General features: G+C 42.1%; 1 protein-coding gene across 2 annotated transcripts in view; it reads right to left on the bottom strand.

Moving 5' to 3' along the window:
* The window catches only part of GABRB3 (gamma-aminobutyric acid type A receptor subunit beta3), a 328,007-nt gene that overhangs the window by 60,645 nt on the left and 244,349 nt on the right, over positions 1-23,013 (bottom strand). For both annotated transcript variants that reach the window (XM_040421745.1, XM_040421746.1), the window contains exon 6: positions 16,352-16,489. In XM_040421745.1, coding sequence (XP_040277679.1) covers positions 16,352-16,489 — 138 coding nt within the window. The remainder of the gene's footprint in view (positions 1-16,351; positions 16,490-23,013) is intronic.

The following is a 23,013-nucleotide window of genomic DNA, read 5'->3' on the forward strand; positions in this document are numbered from 1 at the left end:
AATCCTCAAGAGGCTGGTGGACAAACAAAAACCCACAAATTCTGACAAACTCCAAGAAGTGATTATGAAAGAATGGGTTGCTATCAGTCAGGAATTGGCCCAGAAGTTGATTGAGAGCATGCCCAGTGGAATTGCAGAGGTCCTGAAAAAGAAGGGCCAACACTGCAAATAATGACTCTTTGAATAAATGTCATGTAATTGTCGATAAAAGCCTTTGAAACGTATGAAGTGCGTGTAATTATATTTCACTACATCACAGAAACAACTGAAACAAAGATCTAAAAGCAGTTTAGAAGCAAACTTTGTGAAAACTAATATTTATGTCATTCTCAAAACTTTTGGCCACCACTGTACTATGGAGCCAGATTTACCCCATAAAAAAGACAATGCACCAAATTTACTAATATAGCTGCATCAAAAATCTGTCTAAAAATTTGGTACATCTACGTTTCTACACTTTTGTCCAACATGCTCAACGAGAGGGTAGGGGTTTGAAGAAAGTGGGTGGGAATTTGTGGGAAATAAGGCATACCTAATATGTGCCATTTTGTAAAAATTTTAATACAATTCTGGTGTACAAATCTGTCTCAAAGTAAGTCAACCAATTTCTGCGTGTTGTGCTCATACTCGAGATGTTTTGAATATTTTAATTTCATTTTTTTATTATTTGCATATAATTAACAAGTCCATTGATCTTGTGATTTCTATAATTCCACACATTTTCCTTCTTGGTATTGTAATTTTAATGTAGATGAGCATATTTTCTTTCTGTATATACACAATATACGTGTATATATATATATATATATATATATATATAAACACTCACCTAAAGAATTATTAGGAACACCATACTAATACGGTGTTAAACCCCCTTTTGCCCTCAGAACTGCCTTAATTCTACGTGGCATTGATTCAACAAGGTGCTGATAGCATTCTTTAGAAATGTTGGCCCATATTGATAGGATAGCATCTTGCAGTTGATGGAGATTTGTGGGATGCACATCCAGGGCACGAAGCTCTCGTTCCACCACATCCCAAAGATGCTCTATTGGGTTGAGATCTGGTGACTGTGGGGGCCATTTTAGTACAGTGAACTCATTGTCATGTTCAAGAAACCAATTTGAAATGATTCAAGCTTTGTGACATGGTGCATTATCCTGCTGGAAGTAGCCATCAGAGGATGGATACATGTTCTCATTCTGTTTACGCCAAATTCGGACTCTACCATTTGAATGTCTCAACAGAAATCGAGACTCATCAGACCAGGCAACATTTTTCCAGTCTTCAACAGTCCAATTTTGGTAAACTCGTGCAAATTGTAGCCTTTTTTTCCTATATGTAGTGGAGATGAGTGGTACCCGGTGGGTCTTCTGCTGTTGTAGCCCATCCGCCTCAAAGTTGTGCGTGTTGTGGCTTCACAAATGCATTGCTGCATACCTCGGTTGTAACGAGTGGTTATTTCAGTCAACGTTGCTCTTCTATCAGCTTGAATCAGTTGGCCCATTCTCCTCTGACCTCTAGCATCCACAAAGCATTTTTGTCCACAGGACTGCCGCATAGTAAACCCTAGAAATGGTTGTGCGTGAAAATCCAAGTGACTGAGCAGATTGTGAAATACTCAGACCGGCCCGTCATTAATGAGAAATAGAACAGGTGCTCCTAATAATTCTTTAGGTGAGTGAGTATATATATACACTCACCTAAAGAATTATTAGGAACACTTGTTCTATTTCTCATTAATGCAATTATCTAGTCAACCAATCACATGGCAGTTGCTTCAATGCATTTAGGGATGTGGTCCTGGTCAAGACAATCTCCTGAACTCCAAACTGAATGTCAGATTAGGAAAGAAAGGTGATTTAAGCAATTTTGAGCGTGGCATGGTTGTTGGTGCCAGACGGCCCGGTCTGAGTATTTCACAATCTGCTCAGTTACTGGGATTTTCACGCACAACCATTTCTAGGGTTTACAAAGAATGGTATGAAAAGGGAAAAACATCCAGTATGCGGCAGTCCTGTGGGCAAAAATGCCTTCTGGATGCTAGAGGTCAGAGGAGAATGGGCCGACTGATTCAAGCTGATAGGAGAGCAACGTTGACTGAAATAACCACTCGTTACAACCGAGGTATGCAGCAAAGCATTTGTGAAGCCACAACACGCACAACCTTGAGGCGGATGGGCTACAACAGCAGAAGACCCCACCGGGTACCACTCATCTCCACTACAAATAGGAAAAAGAGGCTACAATTTGCACGAGCTCACCAAAATTGGACTGTTGAAGACTGGAAAAATGTTGCCTGGTCTGATGAGTCTCGATTTCTGTTGAGACATTCAAATGGTAGAGTCCGAATTTGGCGTAAATAGAATGAGAACATGTATCCATCCTCTGATGGCTACTTCCAGCAGGATAATGCACCATGTCACAGAGCTCGAATCATTTCAAATTGGTTTCTTGAACATGACAATGAGTTCACTGTACTAAAATGGCCCCCACAGTCACCAGATCTCAACCCAAAAGAGCATCTTTGGGATGTGTTGGAATGGGAGCTTCATGCTCTGGATGTGCATCCCTCAAATCTCCATCAACTGCAAGATGCTATCCTATCAATATGGGCCAATATTTCTAAAGAATGCTATCAGCACCTTGTTGAATCAATGCCACGTAGAATTAAGGCAGTTCTGAAGGCAAAAGGGGGTCCAACACCGTATTAGTATGGTGTTCCTAATAATTCTTTAGGTGAGTGTGTGTGTGTATATATATATATATATATATATATATATATATATATATTTATGCACATCATTACACACATCATAATCCTTTTAGAATGGCAGTTATACATTGCTATACCTTCCTATAAAAATGTGTACTGCAAAAAATGTATGCCACAACTTATACATTTGTTTGCATTAAAAATTGTATGAATGTATAAGGGATGTTATTGCATGAGGTCACATAGTTAATGTATATCAATATACATTTACTAACATATTAAACTGGAACTCAGTTGTCAGCAGCATGCAGTAACTTCAATGGTTTATTGCAGCTTTAAATCCATGGATAATTTATAAAGAATTAATGTAATCTAAATGACATTCCTTCACTTACGTGGACGGCAATTAATATTTTATAAAGTAGCGTCTGTTATAACTTCCACTGCAGTCTATTCTGGCACCATTGTCATCATTTACATGCAACATTTTCAAATGTCATGTATTATTAAAAGTTCTTGGAACCAGCGGACATTACATCAAATTGCCCAAAATAATTGTTAAATAACGGTTTAGACTTGTGTACCATTAATTGCGATTGCCACACTAAAAACTGGCATACAAAAGTGTTATGCCATGCTTTTAGAAAAATGCTTTTTAGAAGTTTACATCTATAAGAGTTAAGTATTTCATAGAACCAAATATGTGTAAAGCTACATTATAAAATTCATACAGAGCTCAAGCAAAGTAACTTACCTAAGCGCCGCAGTCTTTCCCTAGGCCAAGTGATGTCACGCTCATCAGTCACGTGGCCCAGCCACAGCTCAGGCCCATTCAAGTAAATGGGCCTGAGCTGCAATACCCAACACAGTGACTATGCATTCTACCATATGGCGCTGAGCTTGGCAAGCTGTGTGGAGGCCACAGTGCTCACCAGAGTGTTGTGGCCTTGTCAAACAGCTGATCTGAAGGGGTGAGAGGAGTTACACCACCACCAATCGGATATTGATGATCTATCTTGAGGAAGGGTCATCAATATCAAAATCCATTGACGGCTGCCACATTTCCCCACTGCTACATACACATTAATTTCACAGCAATATGAGTATGATAAAGTTTAATGTATGACAAATGTCACATACAGTACAGACCAAAAGTTTGGACACACCTTCTCATTCAAAGAGTTTTCTTTATTTTCATGACTATGAAGGCATCAAAACTATGAATTAACACATGTGGAATTATATACATAACAAACAAGTGTGAAACAACTGAAAATATGTCATATTCTAGGTTCTTCAAAGTAGCCACCTTTTGCTTTGATTACTGCTTTGCACACTCTTGGCATTCTCTTGATGAGCTTCAAAAGGTAGTCCCCTGAAATGGTTTTCACTTCACAGGTGTGCCCTGTCAGGTTTAATAAGTGGGATTTCTTGCCTTATAAATGGGGTTGGGACCATCAGTTGCGTTGAGGAGAAGTCAGGTGGATACACAGCTGACAGTCCTACTGAATAATTTACTGAATAGACTGTTAGAATTTGTATTATGGCAAGAAAAAAGCAGCTAAATAAAGAAAAACGAGTGGCCATCATTACTTTAAGAAATGAAGGTCAGTCAGTCAGCCGAAAAATTGGGAAAACTTTGAAGGTAAGGGCTATTTGACCATGAAGGAGAGTGATGGGGTGCTGCACCAGATGACCTGGCCTCCACAGTCACCGGACCTGAACCCAATCGAGATGGTTTGGGGTGAGCTGGACCGCAGAGTGAAGGCAAAAGGGCCAACAAGTGCTAAGCATCTCTGGGAACTCCTTCAAGACTGTTGGAAGACCATTTCAGGGGACTACCTCTTGAAGCTCATCAAGAGAATGCGAAGAGTGTGCAAAGCAATAATCAAAGCAGAAGGTGGCTACTTTGAAGAACCTAGAATATGACATATTTTCAGTTGTTTTACACTTGTTTGTTATGTATATAATTCCACATGTGTTAATTCATAGTTTTGATGCCTTCATAGTCATGAAAATAAAGAAAACTCTTTGAATGAGAAGGTGTGTCCAAACTTTTGGTCTGTACTGTATGTTTATATTGTATTACAAATAAAAATTACAGGAAATTTCATATATTGAGGTCTAGCTCCTTTTGTCTATTCTACCATCTGGGTTTAGTAATTTCAGTGATCTTATTCTTGAAGCCTAGAGATCTATCTTAGTTAGAACCTAGGCCAACATTTCCTTCAAACTGCATGGTTGCTAAAAGGCACTTTAAACATAGACCAGTACATGTCTATAAATGGCATGAGCATTAGAAAGAGGGTATTACTGTATTTCCTGTATTTTGGCAATGTAGATACAGTTACTAACGAGAAGCCATAAACTCAAAACTATGTCAATTCGTTGAAAATAAAATATTCCAATGGATCACCTCTTGTTTTTTTATGAAGACTTGAGTAGAACCCTGCACAGAGGGATTGCTGTGGATAGAGTTTTTGGACTTGGTAAAGGCATTTGACACTGTCCCTCATCTGCATACACGTAACAGGTAAAATGATTGGGTTGATATGTATAGTTTGTAAGTGGATCGAAAAGTGGCTGAAGAACTGTGTCAAGAAAGTTGTAATCAATGATTCTTATTCTAATTGGTCCCTGTTTATAAGTGGTGTACCCCTAGGTTCAGTCCTGAGTCTCCTACTATTTAAATGATTTATAGGATGGGATTACTAGCACTGTTTCTAGATTTATAGATTTGCAGTATAGTACAGCCTATAGAAAATGTGCATAAATTACAAGCTGACTTGGACATAGTGGGGGAGATTTATCAAACTGGTGTCAAGTAGAACTGGCTTAGTTGCCCATAGATACCAATCAGATTCCACCTTTCATTTTGGAGAACTCCTTTGGAAAATGAATTGTGGATAAATGAAATGTGGATGTGGATAAATGAAATGTAGAATCTGAGTGTTTGCTCTCTGCTGGGTGAAGAGCAGTACACTTGCAGCACATGTTGATATAGATGAGACTTGAAAAAGGTCAGTATGACCATCATCGTCATTCAACTGAGAAACAACATTCAAAATTATGATTTACTTTTTTTTTTTACATACTGTTCGGATAATGGAAAACTATGTATAAACACTATGTGAAGAAATAAATATTTAAAAAAATCTATTTTGCATGTGCACTGAATCTATCCTGAATATCCCAGCAAGTAGTAGGTGAGGGGGCCTATTTTTTAGGCTATGTCTGGAACATGGCCTCCATCTTGATAGTTGCCATATTTGATTAACGGCAAATTTTTCCAATGGAATGGGGTTCATGTACCAAATCAAAGAAGACTAATTTTGATTGCTGCAATCAGATTTGCAATATCTCTTGTGGTTTAAAAGTTATCAACACAGAGATTTGTACAGCTATTTGAAATGTTCAATATGTTGTCCCTTGTGCTGAACACAGAACTTTGAAGTTATGAACTTTCAGGGTTGATGACTTTTGAACCACAATAGATGTCCTGTATTGCAAATCTGATTGTGGAAATCGATTTCTGAGAAAATTCTGGACTTCTTTGATATGCTTCATGACCCCGTACTCACTGGAAAAATTTGCTCTTGATCTAATATGGCAGCCATGTTCCGGATATAGCTTAAAATATAGGCCCCCTCACTAGTGATGTGCTGTTCGGCTCGAACATCGCTATGCTTGCCATATCCGAGTGCTCGGCCGAATACTTCGGGTGCTCGAGTACAATTTAATACAAGGAAAGTCAACAGGAGACCAGAGCATCAAACCAGGCACCCCCTGCTCTGAAGAAGAGAGAGTGTCTAGTTCACAGAAAAAGGTTAGTGTCACCGCCACTTCTGTGAGAAGGTCTGACAGACGTCTTTCTCTACCTCTTGCATGATGTTCTTTGTTTTGGTTTCACTTTCTCATCTCATTTTCTTCTCCCAGGTGTCACCTATTTAGACTAATCCTCTTTCCTTTATATTCCCTCCCATACTGCCTCACTTTGCGGTTTATACTACTTCCTGGATTGAAGTGTTCACTGCTGGAAGCTTCTGCTACTGCTTGTTCAGATAAGTCCTTTCATGTATTGTGTTTCCTTGCTGTCTTGATTCTAGGTGACCCTGACTCCCTCCGTATGAAGTGCAGGGAGCCGGTGGTCTTGTCCCCTCACTATTATAAGGTTTTCAGGTGTCACACAGTCTAGGTACGGGGGCATACAATCGTCTACCTTTGAGACCCTTGTATGTGCTTAGCAGTCAGGGTGAGCTCTTAGGGTTTTATAGGGGTCACCTATATGCTCCTTAGTTTGGGATCAAGCCAGTCGGACGTTTATTCATAACTTCCAGCTATCTGCAACATCATCCGTGACATTATAAACTGCCATTACGGTCTTAAGCATGAATCCGGTTTCAGCCTTGATTGACCGCATGCAGGGTCTTTCACTGGAGGTAGCAGATCTCCATAAAACTGTGTCTCAGTTTCAGGTGACCAGTTTTGCTTGCGTTCATGGAGTTTGTTCCGAGCCTAAGATCTCGCTTCCGGATACGTTCTCCGGGGGTAGTGAGAATTTTGTTCGCTTTAGAGAGGCTTACAAACTCCATTTTCGCCTACTTCCCCATTCCTCTGGTGATGAGGAGCAGAGGGTGGGGATCATCATCTCGCTGCTCAGGGATAACGCTCAGTCTTGGGCCTTTTCGCTGCCGGTGGGGGCACGGCCCCTCCGATCGGTGGTTGAATTTGTTGTAGCCCTGGAGCAGATATGATGACCCGGATAGTATTGCTCTGGCTGAATCTAAACTGCGTCTTTTATGTCAGGGTAAACAGTCCGCAGAGATATATTGTTCTGATTTTCGGAGATGGGCAGCTGATACTGGTTGGAACGATGCTGCACTCCGAAGTCAATTTTGCCATGGTCTTTCGGAGGGATTGAAAGATGCATTTGCTATTCATGAGAGACCTGCCTCATTGGAGTCTGCCATGTCTCTAGCTGTTCGTATTGACAGGCGTCTTAGAGAGAGAGGAGAGACCACTCCTTCCTGTCATATTCAGCCCAAGGACAGTGGGGCTGTTTCATTCAGTATGCAGGGGTCTCAGTCTCTCTCAATCCCCCCTGAGCAGGAAGCCATGCAGCTGGGTTTGCTTGCCTCTGATAGTAGAGGATTCAGCTCTCAGAGGAGGGTTTGTTTCTGTTTCGGGGTATAAATCATTTGGCTAATGTTTGCCCCTCTAGGAGATTCATGGAGTTTTCTGAGGGTAATAAAAAAAGAGACAAAAAGAAAAAAAACCTCTAAAAACTTTCCATTTGCTACTATTGGCAAGGTTGATGTGGAAATTGAAGGTTTGACGTTTGTTTGTAGTTCCTAAAAAATAGTGGTAGGTTGTGGTGGCTCACTAGCAAGTAGTTAAGGTATGGTGCTGCAAGCTCTGAGAAAGGGAGAGTGAATCTACCCGTAACGCGTATGGTGAAACAAGTGATGTACCTGCATTGAAAAGCCTCCGATAATACTGTATGGCCATACAGAAGAAAATCTCTACAGTAAAGGATTAACTATTCTTATCGTTGAAAGCTGCACCAAAGGAAATTGCGGAACAGAGTGGCAACTCCTGCGATCTTTGCAACTCCCGCGAAATTATAACCAGATTGCTGTATGGAGCGACTGAATAAGCCGGCAAATATTTAAAGCTCCATTGAAGCAATAGGGAGACAGCAGACGCTAGACGGTAAGCCAAACATCGATTTAAAGTTTTCTTCAATCCAAAGCTCATATCGAGCTTAAAAGGATATGCTATAAGAGACTTTTCACATTATCAGGATTCCTGTGGACACTTTATGAACATATTTCACTCCCAGTGAATACACCTACAGCATTTTCAGTGACATTCAGTTTCCCAAATTGGGATAGAGCGCTAGAAGATAATACCCCCTCTTCCCAAATAACAGCATATACTTGAAGTTTTTTGGTGTGATATATACTATTGAATTTATCGACACTATTGAGTCATATGAATATAGTGTCGATCATATCTACCACAATATATGTGACTGTAATGTTGTATATTATTGCTACATTGTTCTTATAAATTTTATTACTTGTATTTTATGGGGATTTAATAAATATTTTCTGCACATGTAAATCTGGTTGCCAAGTGTATGAGTGCTCGCTCATTTTCCTATTACTATGTTTGTAGTTCCTGTTTTCTCCTACCTGCCAGGGTGGCGCTAGACAGCAAGAACATTGTTTGTGAGATTTTTGTAGATAGTGGAGCAGCTGTCAATCTCATTGATAATCAATTTGCTATAACGCATGGTTTCCAGGTATGCACTTTGGAAAAGGATATACCTGTTTTTGCTATCGATTCTGCTCCACTTTCTTAAAGATCGTTAAAGGGCATAGTTCACAATATCCGTTTGACTGTGGGTGATGCTCATGTTGAGGATATGTCATGTTTCGTCCTAAGTGGATTACCTACTCCTCTAGTGTTGGGGCTACCCTGGCTCACTAAAAAAAAAACACCATTGATTGGCAAGCAAGGCAAATAAATGGTTGGAGTGACTTTTGCAGAGAGAATTGCCTCACAGCGTCCCTCTTACAGAGGTTTCTATCAAGACTGTACCATCTTTTCTCTCTGAATTTTCGGATGTGTTTTCCGAAAGTGGTGTCCAGGAGTTGCCCCCTCACTGGGAGTACGATTGCCCTATTAATCTCATCCCAGGTGCCAAGCTGCCAAAATCACGTTTATACAATCTCTCCCAACCTGAAAGAGTCGCAATGCGTACTTATATCTCTGAGAGCCTGAGAAAGCGACACATCCGACCCTCGAAGTCACCTGTTGCCGCTGTTTTTTTTTTTGTTAAGAAAAAAGATGGTTCTTTAAGACCTTGTCTGGATTTCAGGGAGCTGAACCGTATCACAATTCGTGACCCATATCCGCTTCCTCTGATCCCGGACCTGTTTAACCAGATTGTTGGGGCTAAAGTTTTTTATAAGTTGGATTTAAGAGGGGCATACAACCTAGTCAGGGTCAGGGAAGGGGACGAATGGAAGACGGCCTTCAATACTCCTGAGGGTCATTTCGAGAATTTGGTTATGCCCTTTGGTTTGATGAATGCTCCGGCCGTCTTCCAATATTTTGTGAACAGCATTTTTTATCATTTAATGGGGAAATTTGTACTGGTGTATCTAGATGACATTTAGATTTTTTCTCCTGATTTCAAAACTCATAGGGACCACCTACATCAGGTCTTGCTCATTCTGCGGGAGAATAAATTGTACGCTAAACTGGAAAAATGTGTGTTTGCGGTTCCGGAGATTCAATTTCTTGGTTTTCTTCTCTCCGCTTCTGGTTTTCGCATGGACCCTGAGAAGGTCAGCGCTGTGCTTGATTGGGAGCTTCCTGAGAATCAGAAGGCGCTGATGCGGTTTTTGGGTTTTGCCAATTATTACAGAAAGTTCATTTTGAATTATTCCTCTGTTTTTAAGCCACTCACTGATATGACTAAAAAGCGGGTAGATTTTTCCTCCTGGTCGGTAGATGCCCTTAAGGCCTTTTCTAGTATCAAAGAGAGATTTGCTTCCGCTCCCATTTTGGTACAACCTGATGTCTCTCTACCTTTTATTGTTGAGGTGGGCGCTTCTGAGGTGGGTGTGGGTGCGGTCTTCTCTCAGGGTCCCTCTCCTGCCAAAAGGCGACCGTGTGCCTTTTTCTCAAGAAAGCTCTCCTCTGCAGAGAGAAATTACGATGTGGGAGATAGGGAGTTGTTGGCCATCAAATTAGCTTTTGAGGAATGGCGCCATTGGTTAGAGGGAGCCAGACACCCTATTACCGTGTTTACCTACCATAAGAATCTGGCCTACTTGGAATCAGCCAGATGGTCTTTGTTTTTTTCTAGGTTTAATTTTGTTGTCACGTTCCGCCCTGGGGTTAAAAATGTGAAGGCGGATGCCCTGTCACATTGTTTTCCGGGAGGGGGGAACTTTGAAGACCCGGGTCCCATTTTGGCTGAAGGGGTGGTCGTCTCTGCTCTTTATCCTGAATTGGAGGCAGAGGTTCAGGCAGCCCAGGCAGAGGCTCCTGATCTTTGTCCTCCTGGGAGGTTGTTTGTGCCTCTTGCTTTACGACACAAGGTTTTTAAGGAGCACCACGATACTGTCCTTGCTGGGCACCCGGGGAGTAGAGCCACAGTAGATCTCGATGCTCGGAGCTTCTGGTGGCCGGCTTTTCGTAAGATGGTTGAGGGTTTTGTGGCAGCCTGCAAGACCTGCGCTCGTGCCAAGGTCCCTCATTCACGGCCATCGGGTTCTCTCCTCCCGTTACCCATTCCTTCCCGTCCTTGGACGCATCTGTCCATGGACTTCATTACGGACCTGCCTCGTTCCTCGGGGAAGACTGTGATTCTGGTGGTAGTGGACCATTTTAGCAAAATGGCGCATTTCATTCCCTTTCCTGGGTTACCCAATGCTAAGATGTTGGCGCAAGCGTTTGTTGATCACATTGTTAAATTGCATGGCATTCCTTCAGACAATGTTTCTGATAGGGGCACGCAATTTATTTCCAGATTCTGGAAGGTCTTCTGTTCTCGCTTGGGGATTCAGTTGTCCTTTTCTTCTGCTTTTCATCCGCAGTCGAATGGTCAGACCGAAAGCGTCAATCAGAATCTGGAGACATATCTGCGCTGTTTTGTGGCGGAAAATCAGGAGTATTGGTGTTCTTTTTTGTCCCTTGCTGAGTTTGCTTTAAATAACCGTCGCCAGGAGTCCTCTGATAAGTCGACATTTTTTGGTGCATATGGGTTTCATCCACAGTTTGGGACATTCTCTGGAGAGGGGTCTTCTGGTTTACCTGATGAGGAGAGATTTTCCTCGTCTTTGTCATTTATTTGGCAAAAGATTCAGGGTAATCTGAAGAGGATGAGTGAGAGATATAAGCGTGTGGCGGATAAGAGACGTGTGCCTGGTCCAGACCTGAATGTGGGTGATCTGGTGTGGTTGTCTACAAAGAATATCAAACTGAAGGTTCCCTCCTGGAAGTTGGGTCCTAAGCTTATTGGGCCTTACAAGATCTTGTCCCTCATCAATCCCGTTGCCTTCCGTCTTGATCTTCCTCAGACTTGGAAGATCCATAATGTTTTTCACAGGTCCCTATTAAAACCTTATGTCCAACCCACTGTACCCTCCTCTTTGACTCCTCCTCCGATTTTTGTTGATGGTAATCTTGAATTCCAGGTCTCTAGGATTGTGGATTCTCGCATTGTCCGCGGTTCTCTCCAGTACCTTGTTCATTGGGAGGGTTATGGTCCTGAGGAGAGAATGTGGGTCCCAGTGGTGGACATTAAGGCCACTCGTCTCATCAAGGCTTTCCATAGGTCTCATCCTGAGAAGGTGGGTTCTGAGTGTCCGGAGTCCACCTGTAGAGGGAGGGGTACTGTCACCGCCACTTCTGTGAGAAGGTCTGACAGACGTCCTTCTCTACCTCTTGCATGATGTTCTTTGTTTTGGTTTCACTTTCTCATCTCATTTTCTTCTCCCAGGTGTCACCAATTTAGACTAATCCTCTTTCCTTTATATTCCCTCCCATACTGCCTCACTTTGCGGTTTATACTACTTCCTTTATTGAAGTGTTCACTGCTGGAAGCTTCTGCTACTGCTTGTTCAGATAAGTCCTTTCATGTATTGTGTTTCCTTGCTGTCTTGATTCTAGGTGACCCTGACTCCCTTCGTATGAAGTGCAGGGAGCCGGTGGTCGTGTCCCCTCACTATTATAGGGTTTTCAGGTGTCACACAGTCTAGGTACGGGGGCATACAATCGTCTACCTTTGAGACCCTTGTATGTGCTTAGCAGTCAGGGAGAGCACTTATGGTTTTATAGGAGTGACCTATATGCTCCTTAGTTTGGGATCAAGCCAGTCGGACATTTATTCATAACTTCCAGCTATCTGCAACATCATCCGTGACAGTTAGAAATTGATGGAAACCCCATCAAAATGATTTGGAAACAGCATTAAGAGGATGGCTGGATGCATCTTGGACTCCTATTATCTACGACATACAATAGACAACCACACAGATCTGTTGGAGGGCTTGGGTGGACCTGCACACCTAGATCAATATCATTAGGGAGACAAAAAGTTTTCTGATTGTCCTAACATAATATTCAATAACCTTTCTATACAACTTTGTCATGTAAAAACGAATTTGCATAAACATGGGCTTATGGGAAAGACATTGTCACGGCAGACAGGATACAAGATGCACAGAATATAAACAAACAAGTGTCTAGGCAAGAAGCTGGGGATGAAGGTCACCTCCTGACAAATCCCTACCAGCTCTCCCCAGACTTCTATGCCCACGTTTAGACCCTGAAGGTAGGAATGACCGTGTCCCCGTGCCTAGGCTGAAGATACCCTAAAATCCCTAAGATGGTGAAAGGGGGGAAGAGGCAGCCTGCTCCCTCAGGACCTGGAGGGGGCAGGCGTCTCTCTAACAGCCTAGACAGACAACCACAAGAAAGCAACACCAACTTATCTTTTACTGAGCAGGAACAGCAAATCCTTCCTTCCTTCCTCTGAGCCAGACAAAAGCTATAACCCGCACAGGACACTGGGAGTGGGCGTAATTTAAACTCAAACCAACGACCCCACCCAGTGCACCTGAAGGGAGGCGGATATAGCTCAACTCCAAACAAAAACAAAAGGCTACACACGTGCTGCTAATCTGGCAGACCTCCGCACATAGCCTGAGCAGGGCATGACAGACATGCAAATGAGCAGAATCTGCCTTGTTTTTCAGCTGTCATAAGACTATGAAAACCAATAGATGGTACTATTGAGTTATGAACAGCGCCATCTATTGGTTTCACAATCTTATGACAACAGACTATTAGTTTTGTCAGAAGACTATGAAACCACTAGATGGTGCTGTTCATAACTCAATAGCACCATCTATTGGTTTTATAGTCTTCTTACAAGAATATTAGAATATGAGTCTTATGACAAGCGTATTAGTGTAGCCTTTTGCATGGAAAATTAGCTATAAAAATGTGCGATTAGAATATTCGCGATCTACACTAAGATGATATTTTACACTGGGAAAGCTGGGTAATAACTCAGTGAATATATCTGACACTAGGAAAGCTGAGTAATAACTCAGTGAAGATATCTGACACTTGGAAAGGTGGGTAATAACTCAGTGAAGAGATCTGACACTGTGAAAGATAGGTAATAACTCAGTGATGATATCTGACACTGGGAAAGCTGTGTAGAAAGTCAGTGATAATATTTGACACTGGAAAAGCTGGGTAATAACTCAGTGTAGATCGCAAATATTCTAATTGCAAATTTTTATCGCAAATTTTCCATGCAAAAGGCTACACTAATAAGCTTGTCATAAGACTCATAGTCTAATATTCTTGTCAGAGGACTATGAAACCAATAGATGGCGCTATTAAGTTATGAACAGCGCCCTCTATTGGTTTCATAGTCTTCTGACAAAACTATTAGTCTGTTGTCATAAGACCGTGAAACCAATAGATAGCGCTATTGAGTTATGAACAGCGCTATCTATTGGTTTTCATAGTCTGAAAAACAAGGCAGATTCTGCTCATTTGCATGTATTTCCCATAAGCCCATGTTTATGCAAATGAGTTTTTACATGACAAAACTGTATAGAAAGGTTATTGAATATTATGTTAGGACAATCAGAAAACTTTTTGTCTCCCTAATGATATTGATCTAGGTGTGCAGTTCCACCCAAGCCATCCAACAGATGCAAAATAACTTTGAGGTTTACTGGTTCTCAGTCAGATGAGAGCTGGTTTGGAATATCTCAGTACACAAGGCTGCCATTGTAAGGTATGCTGGCTGTTATCTGTCTCATGGATAGATTGATAGCTTGCACATACCTGGCTTTTGGCATACAGCCTTTGTCTGGTTGTCTATTGTATGTCATACATAATAGGAGTCTAAGATGCATCCAGCTATCCTCTTAATGCTGTTTCCAAACCATTTTGATGGCATTTCCATCAATTTCTAACCTTTTTTTTATGAACCAGACACCCTCTTCTATTCCAAGCAGGGGGTGCCTGGGGTTCTCTTATTGACTTCCATTGTGTTCGGGTGCTCGGTAGAACACGTGAGCATACCGATGTGTTCAGCCAGAGCACACAAGCACTTTGGTGCTTGCTCAACATGATGCTGGAGAAATGGACGAGTATATGATTTTTTATTTAATTTTAAGACATTGCAGGGGATGGCCAAGCTTTTCAATTATGTTAGACATCCCCTTTAAGCCCAATAGGATACTGTTGCATATTAAAAGAGTCATGGGCACGCAGGACAGAGACATAATATTCCCACTGTACAAACTGCTTGTGTGGCCTCATCCTGTATGTGCAGAAAAGATTCACTAGGCTTGAAAAAAGTAAAACTGAACTGATAAAGGGCATTAGGGATTCTGGTTATGATTTTGGAGAAGAGATATCTAACACAGAGCCTGATTAGCTTGTATACATGTAGCTCCATGTGGACACATCTACTTTGGACCTTGAGCACACAGCAATTATTAATACCTGCATAAACTTGAAGGACATAAGATTTTTCAACTGTAATTCAGCTGTAACTATGTAGCAATATATTATCCCACTTGGCAAGCCTTACTATTGAAAGAGGTTATCCAAGATTTTGATATTGATGGTCTATCCTCAGGATAGGTCATCAATATCACATTGGTGGGGGTCCGACTCCCGAAATACCCATCAATCAGGTTTTTAAAGAGGCCGCAGTGACGGCCAGCGATTTCACATTCATCATCACATAACCTACTCAGTCCCGTTCAAGTGAATGGAGCTGAGCTGCAATACCAAGCACATACACTGTCCTATGGACAGCACTGTGCTTGGTAAGCTGCAAGGAGACTGCGATGCTTACTGTAGCACAAAGGGGATGTTGGGTGTATGACCCATACCGATCTGATATCGATGAACTCTTGTGAGAAAAGGTCATAGGTCATTAATATCAGAATCTCAGGAAACCCCTTTAGGTAATGGCACAACCATACTTTACTGTGGCACCAGCTACAAAAAAAAGTGTGCCATTGTACCACATGGCGCTTGAGAAATATTATCTGGAGATACTACCCATGGGACCAGGCATTATATCATCTAGTCTGTAGGGGTGGGTATGTGGTTATTGTCCAAAATGCTCTGAAAGTCTGTAGTAGGACACACATTAGCTAAAACTGGCTTTGATTAAATTACAGTCTGAGGAATAAGGGCAGTGCAGTCTTTAGTAGATAGGTCAGTATGGTCAAATCTTTACCGTTACATAAAGGGTGAATTTTCCGTAATTAAAATGTATATTGGTTGAGAAAAACTGAGCAATAGTATCCAGCAGGTAGTATAGGAAACAACAGAAAACATGTGAGCTGTGTAGGCTGGTTTGCTGGATTGCTGAATGAGGCACTATGTAAAAATATTTAGCAGCACGCTTTGTCCTTTTGGGAATATTCAGCTTTCCATCTAACAACGGAAAAAGGAGGCTCACGCAGTTCAAAACACAAATGAGTCAGACACTCATAATGCTTGATATTTTGCATGAAAGAATAAAATGTACAGGGAAGGAAGTTGGAAAAATAACAACATAAAACCTACCTGTAGCAAATACAACATTCTTGGACACTAATTTGTGATCCATTATGGAAAACTGGGGGAGCTCTATCCTCTCAACCCCCGTTACAGCTTTATCGCCACCTCTCCAGTAAAATTCAATGTCGTCTGTGGTGTATCCATCTATGAAGGTGAAAGACTGAATTAAAACATCTTCTAAACAGTCATTTCCATTGCTTATTTAAAAAATAAATATATAATAATATATTTCTGTACAGGTGAAACTCAAAAAATTAGAATATCGTGCAAAGTTCATTTATTTCAGTAATGCAACTTAAAAGATGAAACTAACATATGAGATATCTGGCTTTGCATGCAATGAGTCTATTTCAAGCCTTTATTTGTTATAATTTGGATTATTATGGCTTATAGCTTATGAAACCCCAAAGTCACAATCTCAGGTACCCTTTGCTCAGGGGGTATGGATTAATTAGCTGACTAGAGTGTGACACTTTGAGCCTAGAATATTGAACCTTTTCACAAAATTCGAATTTTAAGCTGCATTAATGCAATTCCTTTTAATTTGCATTACTGAAATAAATGGATGTTTGCATATTCTAATTTTTCGAGTTTCACCTGTAGATGATGAAGAGGACATGCTTTGTTCTACTTTAGGGACCATGTCTACAGGTTGCACAATGATTGATTACATATAGCATGACATACATGCATACAGCCTTTTGTGTGCACACAGATACATGTACTGTATGTATACTTAAGTATAGTGAGATAGTGACCATATATTTTACCAAATAAATTCACCCTAAAGTATGGCAGACCATTTGTACACTATATTTAAAGGGAATAAAATACACCTGACCCAAGAGAGAGTCACAAGAACCACCCTATACATGCACATCCGACAATAATCAAGTAATAAAATATATAAAGTTTATTAAACACACCAGCAAACACACATTTAAAAATTGTATACAATATGAACAGCGTGTCGGTGTGAAAATGAATATCACCGACACATACAGAGTCCACTGAACGTCCACTGAATAGGAACATGCAATATAACCCAGCTATACAAAATATGCACCTATAAACAACATAGAGAAAATGTCAGATAAGGTAAGGCCACTGATGAATAAAGGCAGACCACAATAAGGTCAAGTAACAAGAGCCAAAACCTGTGTAGGCAGCTGGTGCAGTGGACCTGAATAGATGAGAAACCGGAGGAAGCCGGAATGCGTCGGAGATACGCTTTGGGCGTTTCTCATCTATTCAGGTCCACTGCACCAGCTGCCTACACAGGTTTTGGCTCTTGTTACTTGACCTTATTGTGGTCTGCCTTTATTCATCAGTGGCCTTACCTTATCTGACATTTTCTCTATGTTGTTTATAGGTGCATATTTTGTATAGCTGGGTTATATTGCATGTTCCTATTCAGTGGACGTTCAGTGGACTCTGTATGTGTCGGTGATATTCATTTTCACACCGACACGCTGTTCATATTATATACAATTTTTAAATGTGTGTTTGTTGGTGTGTTTAATAAACTTTATACATTTTATTCCTTGATTATTGTCGGATGTGCATGTATAGGGTGGTTCTTGTGACTCTCTCTTGGGTCAGGTGTATTTTGTACCATTTTTCACCACCCTTTTGCACTGTTAGGATTATTTACATTTATTGGTGTGCCCCCTATTTTCAAATATATTTAAAGGGAATCTTTATGCTGCTAGGTTCTAACAGCTCCAGCGCATGCCAACAAGTTGTGATATTCATGAGCTCCTAGCTTTCTCTGTCCACTAGTGTTGCCCTTTCTCAGGGCATTAGTGTTGACCTAACAGCAGCCTGTGTCATATTGACACAGAGTATAATGTATTAGCATACAGGAGTATGCTAATACATTACTAAATGGGAACTAAGGTTATAAAACAGTAATCCCATAATGAAATAAAAAAAAAAAAATGTTATAAATTAATAAAAAATTAAAAATGACAACCCCCGTAAAAAAAATATTGCCCTTAGTTACTGTGAGATAATTTTTTTGTGCACACATTAAATAAACATAAAAAGTACACATATTAGGTATTTATGCGACAGTAATAACCTGATTTAGCTTAATTTAGGCTACCTTCAAACCAGTGGTAGCTATAATCACGCATGCTGTTCCTGCAGGCAAGCAGAGGATCAGCCAGACACAAACAGCAGCACCCAGCAGTTTGTGTCTGGCGGGTCCTCCACTTGCCAGGCGGATGCGGACAGAAAGTTATATATACTTAATGGGGCCTGCGATCATCCCGTCCAAGATCAGCAGTGCCGGATCCATTGAATTCAGGCAGCAGTGGCGTAGGGATCGCCATAGCAACGGCTATGGGGCCCTACGCCACTGGGAACCCGTCCGGACCGCATTCATTTTTTTAAATTTTTTTTATTAACACAGACACTACACACAGGCAGCGGCGTAACTACCGGGGAAGCAGCTGCGGGGCCCGGCTGCCGTTTATTTTCAAGTTAGTTAAATATCGATTCTTGTCTTAATGTTCAGGGCCCCCTTCACAGCAGCAGTCTTAATGTTCAGGCCCCCTCGCTAATGTGATCTAATCTTACTGTATTCTAAAGTCTGATGTGTCTGGGATTCGAACCCACAAACTCCAATGTATCAGTTTATCAGAGGCAAAGCATTTACCCTCACAGCCATAAAGGAGGCATTGCAACTGATTGAAAAAATATGAGACTTCTACTGTTATAGCTGGCTAAGTGTACATTTATACACATGACAGCTGCCCCAACACACCCAGCACTGCTATATCTCTATATGACAGCTGTCCCAGCACACTCAGCTCTGATATATCTCTATATATGAGCAGCTGTCATGTGTATAGATGTACACTTAGCCAGCTATAACAGTAGAAGTCTCATATTTTTTCAGTCAGCAGCAAGGCATCTCTTATGGTCTTGTGGTTAGATGCTTTGCCTCTGATACAGAAGGTCGTGGGTTCAAATCCCAGCAGAAACTTTTCTGAAATACAAGCACTGACTCTATATATACATACAGGGTGGGACACAGGAAGAGGCTGCATCGCATCGTTGACATGGAGGTAAGTAGAAGTGTTTATTTTTATTTTTTAATACCCGACTGTTACTGCCATGGGGGGAGCGGGGGGCACTTGATACTGGCACATAGGGAGGGGGGTTGGCACCTGATACTGGCACCTGGGGGGGGAAGTTGGCACCGGATACTGGCACATGGGGGGGGGGGAGAGGCACCTAATACTGTGGATGGCACTGTTTAGGGGAGGGGGATCTGTGGATGGCACTATTTAGGGGAAGGGGATCTGTTGATGGCACTATTTAGGGGAGGGGGATCTGTGGATGGCACTATTTAGGGGAAGGGGATCTGTTGATGGCACTATTTAGGGGAGGGGGATCTGTTGATGGCACTATTTAGGGGAGGGGGATCTGTGGATGGCACTATTTAGGGGAAGGGGATCTGTTGATGGCACTATTTAGGGGAGGGGGATCTGTGGATGGCACTATTTAGGGGAGGGGGATCTGTGGATGGCACTATTTAGGGGAGGGGGATCTGTGGATGGCACTATTTAGGGGAGGGGGATCTGTGGATGACACTATTTAGGGGAGGGGGATCTGTGGATGACACTATTTAGGGGAGGGGGATCTGTGGATGGCACTATTTAGGGGAGGGGGATCTGTTGATGGCACTATTTAGGGGAGGGGGATCTGTTGATGGCACTATTTAGGGGAGGGGGATCTGTTGATGGCACTATTTAGGGGAGGGGGATCTGTGAATGGCACGGGGGGGGGGGCCCATAATTTTTTTTTGCTATGGGGCCTATGCATTTCTAACTACGCCCCTGTCCAGCAGGCTGTTCTCTGTCGGAATAGCCTGCCGGAATTCACACCACTGATGTGAAACTAGCCTTAATTATCAGGTTATTTAGTATGAATGTGAAACACACCTGGCGTAAAAAATAAACAAAAACAAACATATCAAAAATAGCTTTTTTTCCCTATATTTCTGCAGCATAATTTATATGTAATCCTGAACAATATCAAATAATAATAATATTTCTCCTGCATAAAACAAGGCCTCAAAAAGCCATGTGAGGGAAAAAAGAAAAAAGTTACAAAGGCTGTAATGCAGAGAGGAAAATATGATAAAATGTTTTCGGCCATTAAGGCCTTTTCAGGCCTGGTAATTAAGGGGTTAATACATTACAAATTGTTACAGTGCTCCTGTGTTCTCTTCATTGATATCTGCCCATATAAATGTTATAACTAGGGTTGAGTGAACCCGAACTGTAAAGTTCGGGTTCGTACCGAACTTTAGGATTTTGGGACCCTGGACCCGAACATTTCAGTGAAAGTTTGGGTTCGGGTTCGGTGTTCGCCGCTTTCTTGGCGCTTTTTGAAAGGTTGCACAGCAGCCAATCAACAAGCGTCATACTACTTGCCCCAAGAGGCCATCACAGCCATGCCTACTAATGGCATGGCTGTGATTGGCCAGAGTAGCATGTGACCCAGGCTCTATATAAGCTTGAGTCACTCTGCTGTTACAACTGTAGGGAGAGGATGCTGCTGGACTTGTGATTTCAGGGAGAGCATAGGAGAGAATCTAACTTGGCGATCTACAGACAAATAGTTGTGTGGGTGCAGGGCACTATCGTTTTACCCTGCCCTGAGCTCATTGACCAAAAAATACTAACTTTTAGAATTCTGTTAGTTAGGTGGTTGGCGGCGACCATTTTATGCATGCTCAGTACACCAGCACTGCATCTGAGCTTTTGGGACATTGCAAATCACCATTTTTTGGGGGCAAACTACAACATCTGTATTAGTCAGTGTGCAATTTACGGTAAAAATACACCCATCATTTTCTGGGGTTTGAAAAACACACTTTTTTTTTCCAAAAACAATATTTTCCAGATCTTTAAGTGTTAAATTCAAGTTTAATATATACAGCTTTCATATTCTGTTAGCAAAAAAAGACTTTTTTGGCAATCTACAACATCTGTATTAGTCAGTATGCAATTTAAGGTAGAAATACACCCATCATTTTCTGGGGTTTGAAAAATACACTTTTTTTTCTTTCAAAAAACAGTATTTTCCAGATCTGCAAGTGTTAAATTCAAGTTTAACCGCCTCCGGACCGCCTAACGCAGGATTGCATTCCGGAGGAGGTCGATTTATTCCTCCTTGACGCGCCGGCGCGTCATCTCGCGAGACGGCAAAAGTTAAAGGAGTATTTCGTCACCAGCCTGCCAGCCAATGATCAGTGCTGGCAGGTTGGTGATTTTCAAAAAATCGAATCACAAGCCAGTTAACACATTATATTTATAAATATAATGTGTTAAATGGCTTCTGTGCTCCTCTGCTGGTCCTTTTCGTCGGTTGGTGCCAGCAGAGGAGCACACATCACTGTGAATAAACCAAACACTACACTTAGCCCCAGATCACCCCCATCACCCCAATTAACCCCTTGATCACCCCTTGATCCCCCCTGTCAATCACTAGTGCAAGGGAAAAAAGTGATCAGTGTAAACTGTCACTTTTTTTTCTCACTAGTATTGACGGTTAGGTTTTAGGTTAGTTTAGGCCCCTTTGTTAGGTAGTTAGCGTCGGTTAGCGCCCAGCCCACCGCACTCACTGATTCGCTGATTAGCGTATCGCTAGTCAGCATTGGTACTTATATAGTATCTGTAAGTGATCAGAACTGATCACAGTCAGATCTATAATAGTATTAGTTTCACCTTAGCTCGCCCTCCACCCAAAACGCAGTGTTTGCCTGATCAGGCCTGATCAGTCGCCCACACGTGCGTTCACCCACGCCCGCCCCGCCGCAGTGACAATTTTTTATTTTATTTTTTTATCACTGCACAATCACTTCACAAGCGCTGCGGCGATAAAAAAAAAAATCAGTTTTGATATTTTTTATCAATCGCAAGCGGCTTCCTGTACTTTGCTAGCCTCCCATTTGTAAGACAGGCTTGCTTTTTTCTTGGGTAGTCTCAGGGAATATCCCCTAAATTTAGTTGATCAAATGGCAAATAAGGGGTATTCTTCTGAAGAGGCCTACAGGATTCTGACCCAGTCAGATGAGGAATGGGAACCCTAATCTGACGAATCCAGCGGGTCAGAATACGAACCTGTAGAAAGCAGTGGCAGTCTGACCCAAAGTTTGGACGATGAGGTTGAGGTCCCTGATACCACCAGGCGTACCCGGCCCCGTGTTGCTAGACCACAGGTTGCGCAGGATCCGCTTCAAGGGCAGCAGAGTGGGGCTGGCGCTGTCGGATTACGTGGTGAGGCATACACCAGCAGCGCAGCCCATCCTGGACCTAGTACCAGCACTGCCGTAGAACATGGTGAAGTGGCGAGCACCAGAAGGGCAGTTGAAGCTGGTACGGTGGCACGTGCATTAGTTCCCCCATCGCAGCCACCGCACAGACAGGCCCGTAGAGCCCCTAGAGTCCCTGAGGTGCTAGCAAACCCTGATTGGCAGCCCCCAACTTCAGCCGCACCAGTAGTTCCCCCTTTCACCGCCCAGTCTGGAGTTCGGGTTGAGACAGCTCAGATCGGATAGGCACTGGGGTTTTTTGAGCTGTTCTTGACTGCGGAGCTCTTGGACTTAGTCGTGGCAGAAACAAATCGGTATGCCACTCAATTTATAGCCG

Source organism: Bufo bufo, chromosome 3, assembly GCF_905171765.1.
Source record: "Bufo bufo chromosome 3, aBufBuf1.1, whole genome shotgun sequence".
NCBI classification, from domain to species: Eukaryota; Metazoa; Chordata; class Amphibia; order Anura; family Bufonidae; genus Bufo; species Bufo bufo.